Genomic DNA, 11192 nt, shown 5'->3' with positions numbered 1-11192 from the left:
TTTCTAGATGGCGATACCAATCAAACTTTTCGAAATCGAAACAGATTGGAGTGTCTTATTTCGATAAATATAAAATTTTATTTTGAAAAGTTTTCCTCAGAATTTTCGAAATAATAAATAATTGGCACAATAATATAAAAATATGTATATATATTGCTTTTAAAATTATTTTTAATTTCTTATTCATTATATGGGAAAGTCATTTTAGTTTTCAGTGATGTAACTTTTATGATTATATTATGGGCTTATCTTTCTATTTATTATTTTATTATTACAAAACTACAACAAGCAAATCGAAAACTATTGAAATGGAACCAAAGTGAGGCGTCGTCGTTTTGCCTTAAGACAATCAAAAATCATTTTAAACAATGAATTGGCTGTCACCAATCACAATAAAGGAAAAACATCTGTAATATCAATTGATATGGAGTTGGAATAAAAACGATTTGAAATGATTCGTAGTCATTTAGAGTAGACGATAACTGAATTTACTTTTATGCCCCGTCAGATAGTTACCTTACAGGGTAGCATCTATCTGTTTATTTTACACACTTTTGCACATTTAAATTTGGCATGGTTTAATAAATCTTATTGCTTACGGGTGCAGGCTTTAACAAATACATTTTAGTTGCAGCTTTTTTAAAATTGTATTTTTATTGTGTTTTTATTAACATAAAATACCCAAAAACCTGACCGAAAAATAATTAAAGCTGTAAAATAAGCGCGAATACATTAATTGAATACAAACAAATAGAACCGCATCGACAATCCCTGGGCCAGGCACTGTAGCTACCGCGTCACCCTGAGCCGCTCTCCCCCCGCCCGTGATGAGGCTAATGCAAATGTGTTGCCCCCCATGTGGCTAATGTGTGGAGTGAAACTTGCTATAAAGAATTTTGGTCAGGCTTTTCCTGGGTGCACATTTGAACGTTGAGTTCCTGTCATTAATTAACTAAGTATAAATTTTAAGCAATGTAATTTATTTAAAAGCACATCAAGTTATCAATGGCCGGGGGCTGGCAAAAAATTTGTCAAAATAAAGTCGAGCACTTTTGAAATGTCAAGTGAGCGGTCGTCGGTCACAGTTGACAGCTGTCAAGTGGCCAGAAGGACACGTACATGAGCTTTTCGACCGTTGGCTTTATTGCGTCAAGGATAAATCTTTATGTTCCGTTCTGTCATGCATCATTCGAGGGCAATTCCACACTACTTCATATTAAAAAAAACCAACGACTGTGGTATTTTATATACCACAACAACATCCTAGCCATCACATTGGGCTTATTTCCCATTAATTGTAAATCAATGTGAAACTGAAACTATTTAAAAATATTTTTCGGCCTGGCAATTTTTATTTATAAGCGACAGCGAACTTTTAGACTAATTTACGTTCTTCTCAGATAAACATTATCAAAATTGTTGTAGTTTTAAAGTCATAAATAGCAGAACTTGTGACATTTCTTTGCATTTCTTAATGGTTTAATTGGATTGCTATCTAGAAATGATTCACCTGGGAAAATCTTGTTGATTTAAACAATTAAAAGACCTCAAAACTGTTCGCTGACCAGCAAACCTTTCGGTCAACCGACGTAAATGCAAAAGCCAAAGCCGCTGGGTATCTGAATGTTATGCTAGGGTCACATAAAACCATTTTATGGCAGCTTTTGTTATCCGCAGGGGACACAACACGTTGGCAAGTGTATCGACATCAACATCGTCGCATACGCATATTCCAAGAGTGCTCGACTGTAAGACACCATGTATCTATATACGATCCTTATGAAAATGTTAGAATAACATTCGGAAATACCTCAATCTGTGTAAGGTATATAATATTTATTTCTCTAGTTAAAACCAACAAGGTTGCCAATGCTGAGTTTTAGATATTTTTAGATAAGTAAAATCAGTTTGAAATCCATCGAATGAACAGTCAAAAGTAAGAATTTAAGATATGAACCGGAAAGTTTAACCACCTTTGACCCCCATTTTCACTAAGAACGGATACATTTTTCGAAAAGTGTAAAACATGTCTCAACAAAACTTGGAGCTAAATTTGACGGCGATCGGATGTTAAACATAAATATTCAAACCGCCGTTTTCCGGGATTTTTCCAATTCAAAATTCCGTTTAATTAATGTAAGAAAATTAAAGTCCAATGATATCAATTGCGAGATTACTTGCAATTACTCTGTTTCAAGCTTAAGATAGTTGCAACATTGTCTTAGTTGATAACGAAGAAAATGTGCTACAAATAATAAAAGCCGTGTCTAAAATTAGAGATATCTAGATTTTTCCTACTTGTGGAGCAAAGAGTAGACGCAAACATGTATTTGTTCGAAGTTGCGCATCTCGCTTCAATAGCGTGGAGGACAGAAGAACAGATTGGCACTGCAAGAGTCCAATATACTCTTGATAACTTTGGGAAGAGGGTGTTATAAAGCACAGCCGCAACTTGTGTAATCTAACAAGAATGTCATAAAAGTGGGCAGATTACCCATGTGCTCTGTGGGCCATGTATGCCGTACACGAGTGCCGCTGGCGTTGTTGAGTTTAGCCTTATCGCTGCAATCCCTATCGCAACAAGGAAAAAAGCAATTGTTATTAACTAATTGATTTTGCGACACTCAAACGCGAGCGAAATGTCAACGCGATTACTTCTTGGGCTGCTCGCGGCGCTTTTGGTAGGCACAACAGCAGCCTCAACGGACATTGATTGGTGGGAGAATGCCGCGCTCTATCAGATCTATCCGCGATCCTTTCAGGACAGCGATGGCGATGGCATTGGCGATTTGAATGGCATAACAAAGCGTCTCAGCTATCTGAAGGAAATCGGGATTACAGCCACTTGGCTATCGCCCATATTTAAGTCGCCCATGTCCGATTTTGGCTATGATATATCCAACTTTAAGGAAGTCGATCCGATCTTCGGCACACTAGCTGACTTTGATGCCATGATGGTGCAGGCCAAGGCGCTGGACCTGAAGATTATATTAGACTTTGTGCCCAATCATTCGAGCGATGAGTGCGAGTGGTTCCAAAAGTCTATTAATCGCCAGGACGGCTACGATGACTTCTATGTGTGGCACGACGGCAAGCTGAATGCGGAGACGGGTGAACGCGAGCCGCCCAGCAATTGGGTGAGCGTCTTTGGAGGGCCACAGTGGACGTGGAATGAAGTGCGCCAGCAGTATTTCCTGCACCAGTTTCAGGTGAAGCAGCCCGATCTGAACTTTAGTAGTCCCATGGTGCGTGAGCACATGCTGGACGTGCTGGGCTTCTGGCTGGACCGTGGCGTCGACGGCTTTCGCATTGATGCCGTGCCACACATCTACGAACATCGTAATGCCAACGGCAGCTATCGAGATGAGCCCGTCAGCGGCTGGAGTAGCGATCCCAACAGCTACGACTATCTAGATCATATCTACACCAAGGACCAACCAGAAACAGTGCAGTTAATGTACGAGTGGCGCGATTACCTGGTGCAGTACCAGGCGCAGCATGGCGGCCCGACACGTGTACTGCTCGCCGAGGCCTACAGTGCGGTGGAAACCCTGAGCGCCTACTTTGGCAATGGAACTCGGTTCGGCACACAGCTGCCCATGAACTTCCAGCTGATGTATCTGAGCGGCTTCTCGACGGCAAAGGATGTTGTCGGTTCCATTGACTACTGGATGCAGACCATGTGGACGCAGCATCAGACAGCCAATTGGGTTGTGGGCAACCATGACACACAACGCGTGGCCAATCGCATGGGCGCACACAAAGTGGATCTGCTCAATGTGATTGTGAACGCGCTGCCAGGCGCCTCGGTCACCTACTACGGTGAGGAGATCGGCATGGCCAATGTAGAGACTGAGTGCACGGAGATCTCCTGCGATGACCGCGATGGCGAGCGAACGCCCATGCAATGGGCTCCAGTGAAGAACGCCGACTTCTCCACAGCCGAGAATACCTGGCTGCCCGTCAGTTCCGACTATGCGCGCTACAATGTGCAAACCGAAAGAGGCGTGGCGCGTTCTTCGCTGCAAATATTTAAGGGTCTGCAGCAGCTGAAGAGCAGCTCTGCATTTCTGGCTTTCAAGGAGGAGGGTGGCTTCTCATACGAGGCGGTCACAGAGCAGGTGCTGCAGATTGTGCGGTAAGTGATGAGTAACTGCTTCAGAATTATAGTTTAACATTAATTATCCTTTATACAGCACCAATAAACGCAATGAGGAGTACCGTATTTTCGTTAACATGGGCAATAGCATCGAAATTCTCGAGGGTCTGTCTAATAAGGTCTACGAGTATATGCTTGTAACCGCCTACTCCTTGCACACACCAGGGTAAGTTTGCCTAGTATGTAGGCTGCCTCCCATGAACTAACGATATTTATGACAGGGAAACGATTGATCTGAGTCAAATACTGGTGCTCATGCCCTATGAAGCAATCGTGCTGCGGTGGTTGGCCTGAATCACCGAGTTTTGTTCAGCCTAATCAGTGCATTTTATGATCCTCATAAAGATTAAATTTAAAAGTGGGCCTACAGCCATGTGCCTGACTATACAAACAATTTTTCGCCACATGCCAGTGGAAAGTGCATAATAAATACAAAGTCCAATTCGACTTTGAGTGGGCAATTACTCGAAAGAATTGTAATTTCAACACTTGAGTTTTTCAATAAACTATTTACAACAGCTTCTCAAAGACAACATAGTGAAATTTACACATTAATATGGGCTTAAGATGTAAATTATAGATTGACAAATTTCTATCAGATTAAAATCGATAAGAAAAATTCGATTTCCAGCCCCAAGTTTTTGGTGTTAGTAGAGTCCCGAACCTATCATTTAACATACGCTGATAAAGTTTATTTGGGCTATTGATTTTATTCCCGTTCCGCCTAATCGATATATATTGTTTTAGTAGGTGTACGCTAATAAAATTTGTATCAGATTTCTTGTTTTTTAAATACTTCAGCTTATCTTTCTTCTTGTAGGGCACTTAACTACCCCATTTTCAAGTTTGATAATGTTAATTAAATAAACTTAACAGGCTGATAAGCTGATAAAACAAACTATTTCAAAAGAGTGCGGACTTACAAATATATAAAATAAGTGTATATTTTTTGTATGATCTTTATTTTTTTTTAATCTGTATTTCAAACATCTTTTGGTCTTAGAGATTGTCACGAAATATAATATAAGCTAAATGAGTTTTGGAAAATAAGAAATTAAATAGTGCTAAGGACAATGGCTTCCTTGGGCATCAACAGCAACGAATTGGCATAGGTCACATCACTAGAACGAAAAATAAACGAGAGAAAAAAGCAAAATTTTAGAGTAAATTCAGAGTATCTTGAAAGCAAAGCTTACTTCTTGCGACGCGCACTCTTGTCATTGACCACAACGTAGCTCAGCTGTGAGCTGAGTTCCGTGAAGGCAGAATCCAGATTAACCGACTCGACATCATCGTTGATGTTAATGACGGTTATGTATGACTTGTGACCGGCGAGAGAGCTGTGGATAGGTATAAATTATGCTCTGTTGAGTATGGGTTTTAGCTGAGAGATATGGACACTAACCGCTTGAAGGCCAGCACATTGGGTCCAATGGGGTTAACCGTGACATCACCCTGCTTCAGGGTGGGCTCATCGCGCAGAGCTCGCAGCTGCTTGTAGATGTTCAGATGACTGAGAGCAATGCCACGCTCCCGCTTCACATTCACCAGCTTGTATTTGTCCGAGACAGGTAGCCAGGTGCTGGTGCCATTAGTAAAACCAGCGAACTCCTCATCACTCCACTGGAATGGCGTGCGGACGGGATCGCGTGTGAGGCGCTCGAACTCCTGTTGGTTGGACTGGCATGCCTGCGGATCCACAGTGTCTTCCCAGCTGATCCAGACGTCTTCCATGCCTATCTCCTCTCCCTGGTAGTTGACGCTGATGCCGGGCAGCGTCAGCAACAGCATGTTGATAGCATCGATGCGATCGGCGCCCAGGCGCGTGGCAATGCGGCTCTGGTCATGATTGCCCAGCACCCAGTTGGCCGCCTTATCGGCGGGCATGTTGTCCAGCCAGTTGTGCAATAGCTCCGAATAATGATACGCATCGGAGTTGATGTTAATGTTTGAGATCAGCTCAAAGTTGAACGGAATCTGGGAGCCATTGTGGGTGCCGTTGCCGTAGTACTGCATTAGCACATCCAAGGGAGCATATGCTTCGGTGAGGAGGACACGATCGTCACCACCCAGCTCCTGGTCAATCTCTTCGATGACCTGGCGGAATTGGTAAACCAAATCAATGGTCTCGGGCTGATTTGTGGTATAGATGTGGTCCAAATAGGTGTAATCCTCAGGATCGCTAACATACTCATTTCTAGGCTCATCGGGCCAATCGCCATTGGAGTCGGGTGCGACTTCGAAGACATGTGGCACAGCATCGATGCGGAAGCCATAGACGCCCTTGCGCAGCCAGAAACGAAGTACATCCTTCATGGCCTCCACAACCTTGGGGTTGCGGTAGTTGAGATCCGGCTGCTTGGCAAGGAACTGGTGCAGATAGTACGCCTGGCGACCCTCGTGCCAGGTCCACTGCGAGCCGCGGAATACGCTTATCCAATTAGTTGGTGGCTGCCTGATGCCATTGACCACCTTGCCGGTATGCCACACATAGAAGTCCTTGTACTCCTCCTCACCTGCTGCAGAGCGTATAAACCAGTCGCACTCATCGGACGAGTGGTTGGGCACAAAGTCCAAAATGATTTTGATGTCCAGCTGCTTGGCGCGCTCCAACAACTTTTCAAAGTCCTCCATGTTGCCAAAGAGCGGGTCGATATCGTAGAAGTCGGCCACATCGTAGCCAAAGTCTGCCATGGGCGAGGTGAAAATCGGGGACAGCCAAGTGGCTGTAACGCCGATCTCCTTCAGATAGGCCAGCTGTTGCGTAACACCTGTACGCAAATCAAAGAACACATCAATTTGATACTTCACTCAGCCCTTATTGTTCACACCCACCATTAAGGTCGCCAACGCCATCACCATCGCTGTCCTTGTAGGATCGCGGATAGATCTGATAGAACTGGGCCGTGCGCCACCAGCCCACCTCGGCGAGCGTGGGCAGCACAAGTGCCAGCAGGCAGCACAGTGTCAGAGATTTGGTCAACATGTTGTCGCAATACTGACTACGACTGGGGATTAGTTGCTAGCCCTATTTATGCACTGGGCCCCATGCAGCGGGCAGCGATGATAAGCTTAGGTCGTGATAAGCCCCCAATAATGCAAACTATCGACCACTGATTAGAACTGAAGGTCTAGGCCTGATATGTTTACGACCGAAGCATTTTCAACCTGGTCTTCCATAGGAAATCGGGCGTAGGTATTTATGGGAGCCACTGCTTATCGCTTTTATTCTTGTTTCACGTTTGCAGATCATGAGACAGATAAGCAGCAAATTAATTTCGTAAATGCATAAAAAATATGACCCAGCCCGAGACCGAACAACAGCTGTTCTTATGAACAATTTATGAGTCCAATTTGCTGGGGATATTTTTTTAGTATGTGAACATCAAGTGCCACCCAGTACATTGATATAGCAGCTACATGTAGGAGAGAAGCAAAACAAATGCCAAGATAGATAGACCATAAGAATCTTTGTTAAAATATATTTTACTGATACCTTATTTCCACCCAAATTCCCTAATAAATTTCCAATAGTATCTCTACAGACAATTGAATGAAAATCTTAAAATTTGTATACAAAAGTATTCCACCCACATTAAATTTCTGAAAACCCCGCACCCATAAAACTGATGAGATTGGTCTGCACAAAAAATTTTAAATATGGTTTGTTATCGAGGAAAAAACCTTGTCTATTCTTTACAAATAAATCAGTCTAATTGTCAATTCTATCTTGTTCTGTACCCTATAAATAAGACTATCAAATCGTCTAATGTACTATCTTTTCAGCCCTAACCTATTCCAACAGTTCCTTGCAATAGTATTTATAATGTAAACCTAAGCCTGATAAAATAAAAATCTATTAGGGTTTCTATAACTTTAATAGTTTAAAAGAGTACCCGAGTCCCAATTTAATTTTATTTCAATTTAATCGATTCATAAATCACTGGAGTCGCCCCCTAGCGGAGAGGGCCCACGCTTCTCGAAAAACAACGATAAGCGCTAATGCCGATTGTTTTACAATTTAGATTCGGGCATTATCGATAGCAGCTGAAGGCATATAATAGGTCGATGGACCTCGGGTCTCCTTTAGTTTGAAATGACTACTTGGTCTAGCATTGCCTTACTACTGGGCTTAGGCCTTTTAGCCGTGGATGCGGCTGCGCCCTGGTGGCAGACGGCCTCCTTCTATCAGATCTATCCCCGCTCTTTTAAGGATAGCGATGGAGATGGCATTGGCGATCTGAATGGTGTTACCGAGAAGCTGGAGTATCTGAAGGAGATTGGTGTGACAGCGACTTGGTTGTCGCCGTTCCTGCGCTCACCTATGGCTGACTTTGGATACGATATATCGGACTTCAAGGAAGTGGATCCTCTCTTCGGCACAATGGAAGACTTTGAGAACATGGTAGCACGTGCCAAGCAGCTAAATGTTAAAATCATCTTGGACTTTGTGCCCAACCATTCGAGCGATGAATGCGACTGGTTCATTCGCTCTGCTGCCGGTGAAGAGAAGTACAAAGACTATTACATCTGGCATCCGGGCTTTTTAGAGAACGGGGAACGCAAGCCGCCAACCAACTGGGTGAGCGTATTCCGTGGGTCGGCCTGGGAGTGGCACGAGGGTCGCCAGGAGTACTATCTGCATCAGTTCCACAAGAAGCAGCCGGACTTTAACTTCCGCAATCCCGTCGTGCGCGAGGAAATGAACAATGTTCTGCGTTTCTGGCTGGAGAAGGGCGTCGACGGCTTCCGCGTGGACGCCATATATCATGCCTTCGAGGTTGAAGCCGATGCGAATGGCAACTACCCGGACGAGCCTCGCAACGACTGGACCAATGATCCCGACGAGTACGGCTACACCCACAAAATCTATACGGTCGACCAGCCCGAGACGCCGCATTTGGTGTACGAATGGCGTGAGATTCTGGAACAGTTCCAGAAGGACAACGGCGGTGAGGAACGGTAAGTTAACTGAACACTCTTTCGGAATGTGGACTTAGGAATTGTACTTGCTACACTAGCATACTCATGGTGGAGACCTGGTCCCCCATTGAGATTGTGATGCACTACTATGGCAACGAGACAGCCGAGGGCGCACAGATACCCTTCAATTTCCAGCTGATAAGCAATCTGCAAATGGACTCCGATGCCTATCACTACGAGTACTTGATCAACAACTGGCTATCGCTAATGCCGACCGGCAAGAGTGCCAACTGGGTGGTAAGTGGACTACAAAGGCTTCCCATAACCATGTGACTAATCGCATATTAAATCAATTGACGATACGGCGCGCAGATTGGCAATCACGATAAGAACCGCGTCGGTTCACGGTTTGGAGCCGATCGCGTTGATCTGTTCAACATTTTGTTGCTCACGCTACCCGGCTGCAGTATCACCTACCAGGGCGAGGAGCTGGGCATGCTGGATGGCTATGTCTCGTGGGAAGATACAGTGGATCCTCAGGCCTGCAATGGGTACGAGGAGAATTACATGGCGATGTCCCGGGATCCCGCCAGAACGCCCATGCACTGGACGAATGGTAAGTTGGCTGGTTTCACCAGCGGCAGCGACACCTGGCTGCCAGTTGCCCTGGACTTTGCCCAGCGCAATGTGCAGACGGAGCGCGGTGCTCCGCTCAGCCATTTAAATGTGTTCAAGCGTCTGCAGCAGCTGCGCCAGGAGCCAACCATTGAGCAAGGAGCCGCTGAAGTGAAGGCTGTCAGTGGCTATGTCTTGGCGGTCAAGCGGTGAGTGGAGCCCTCTTTTAATAAGCCCCAGTCTTCCTATATTTATCATTCTATATCTCTGACAGCTATCTGAGTGGCAATTACGTGTACATTTCGCTCTTCAACATTTTCGATCATATTGAGAATGTGAATCTGAATGACGTATTCAGCGGGCTGCCGGACAATTTCCAGTATGCCCTGGTCACCGACAAGTCCATCAAGCAGCTGGGAGACAAGGTCTCCGCCAGCAGTGTCACCCTTATGCCCCACGAAGCCGTTGTTCTACGCTCCACAACAACCATCTAAGCCAGCACAGAATAACAAGAGTTGTGAGAAATAAAAAATGGATTTCTATCTCGATGGGATTTATGTTTTGGACTTTTATTTAAACTGATAATGCTTATCTTCGACTGAAATCTGATTTGATTTGGGATTGAATTATGCATTTATTGTTGTCGCCAAAATCGATATGACAAACATGTATGCATGGAAATGTGTATATGAATGTACATATGTACATACATATATTCCCATATCACTCTATCGACAAATAATTGTAAACAAGCTTCGAAGCCATACGAATAAGCACCCTGTAAACGATTAGTTACGAAATTTCATTGATAAGAAGTCTTAAGGGAGACGAGGTTTCAATTTGTCAAGAAACTACTTTGGCAATCAAGTATTTTCGATTATCAGAAAATAATACAAACAACTTTTCTACAAAGTGTTTTGAAAATATTTAAAAATTATATAAAGATACTTCCATCGAGTCTACCACAAATAAATTAAATAAATAATTAGTACATCCGAAGATATTAATATTTGTTAGTTCTTAAAGTTGGCAAACCTCGTGAATAAGTTGAGTACGGGGTATACAAACAGCAGCAATAAAATTGCCGGCTGCCGGAGCGCCAGTTGAGAGAGCAAATTGGAATAATAATCGAATTAACGCCAAATATTGAAACTGTATGCACAGTGAGTTCTGTATTTACGAGTACAGTTAAAAATAGACATATAAATGATTGCGATGATAAGTTAATTCCTTCTGTTTCTCTGCAAACCAATCTATAAGTATATCTACAAAATATTATTTTTGCACAATTCGAGTATATATATAGTTTACTAAACAAAGAAAAAGTTTAAAATATTTAAATCTCCTTAAATACATCATATTATTATTATTAGCCTACATATATTACATTGTATGCAAGGGCATAAATTATCCCCATTCCGAACTATTTTACTCCGATCACCCACTGTGCCTACTCGAATATACGTATAGCATATACATATGTTTGAGAGTAAAT

The 11192-nt window shown here is 43.4% G+C and overlaps 3 protein-coding genes across 3 annotated transcripts; 2 read left to right on the top strand and 1 right to left on the bottom strand.

Annotated features, from left to right (window-relative positions):
• The first annotated feature begins 2614 nt into the window (after positions 1-2614).
• Mal-A2 (Maltase A2) lies at positions 2615-4692 on the top strand. The gene is made up of 3 exons (XM_064696064.1): positions 2615-4138; positions 4197-4325; positions 4381-4692. The coding sequence occupies exons 1-3, from the start codon at positions 2640-2642 to the stop codon at positions 4451-4453; spliced, it is 1701 nt and encodes a 566-aa protein (XP_064552134.1). The 5' UTR covers positions 2615-2639; the 3' UTR covers positions 4454-4692.
• A 410-nt stretch (positions 4693-5102) lies between these two features.
• On the bottom strand, positions 5103-7175 carry Mal-A3 (Maltase A3). The gene is made up of 4 exons (XM_064696063.1): positions 6995-7175; positions 5565-6930; positions 5356-5499; positions 5103-5280 (listed from the first exon to the last, which is right to left on the bottom strand). Exons 1-4 carry the CDS (start codon positions 7143-7145, stop codon positions 5214-5216), a joined length of 1728 nt encoding a protein of 575 aa, XP_064552133.1. The 5' UTR covers positions 7146-7175; the 3' UTR covers positions 5103-5213.
• A 1065-nt stretch (positions 7176-8240) lies between these two features.
• Mal-A4 (Maltase A4) lies at positions 8241-10254 on the top strand. The gene is made up of 4 exons (XM_064696060.1): positions 8241-9121; positions 9181-9379; positions 9455-9906; positions 9972-10254. Exons 1-4 carry the CDS (start codon positions 8256-8258, stop codon positions 10189-10191), a joined length of 1737 nt encoding a protein of 578 aa, XP_064552130.1. The 5' UTR covers positions 8241-8255; the 3' UTR covers positions 10192-10254.
• Positions 10255-11192: the final 938 nt, after the last annotated feature.

The sequence above is a fragment of the Drosophila montana genome, unplaced genomic scaffold (assembly GCF_035044405.1).
Source record: "Drosophila montana isolate Dmon_TW-CO22-7 unplaced genomic scaffold, ASM3504440v1 contig_3833_1, whole genome shotgun sequence".
NCBI classification, from domain to species: Eukaryota; Metazoa; Arthropoda; class Insecta; order Diptera; family Drosophilidae; genus Drosophila; species Drosophila montana.
The sequence above is the reverse complement of the archived record's forward strand: the minus strand, read 5'-3'. Positions and strand labels throughout refer to the sequence as shown.

Coding starts and splice junctions, on each gene's coding strand:
- Mal-A3 (XM_064696063.1), bottom strand. CDS start 7,145: ATGTTGACCAAATCTCTGACACTGTGCTGCCTGCTGGCACTTGTGCTG. Junction 6,931..6,994: donor TGGCGTTGGCGACCTTAATG/GTGGGTGTGAAC, acceptor ATTTGCGTACAG/GTGTTACGCAACAGCTGGCC. Junction 5,500..5,564: donor AATGTGCTGGCCTTCAAGCG/GTTAGTGTCCAT, acceptor ACCTATCCACAG/CTCTCTCGCCGGTCACAAGT.
- Mal-A4 (XM_064696060.1), top strand. CDS start 8,256: ATGACTACTTGGTCTAGCATTGCCTTACTACTGGGCTTAGGCCTTTTA. Junction 9,122..9,180: donor GACAACGGCGGTGAGGAACG/GTAAGTTAACTG, acceptor TTGCTACACTAG/CATACTCATGGTGGAGACCT. Junction 9,380..9,454: donor GCAAGAGTGCCAACTGGGTG/GTAAGTGGACTA, acceptor TACGGCGCGCAG/ATTGGCAATCACGATAAGAA.
- Mal-A2 (XM_064696064.1), top strand. CDS start 2,640: ATGTCAACGCGATTACTTCTTGGGCTGCTCGCGGCGCTTTTGGTAGGC. Junction 4,139..4,196: donor CAGGTGCTGCAGATTGTGCG/GTAAGTGATGAG, acceptor TCCTTTATACAG/CACCAATAAACGCAATGAGG. Junction 4,326..4,380: donor TACTCCTTGCACACACCAGG/GTAAGTTTGCCT, acceptor TATTTATGACAG/GGAAACGATTGATCTGAGTC.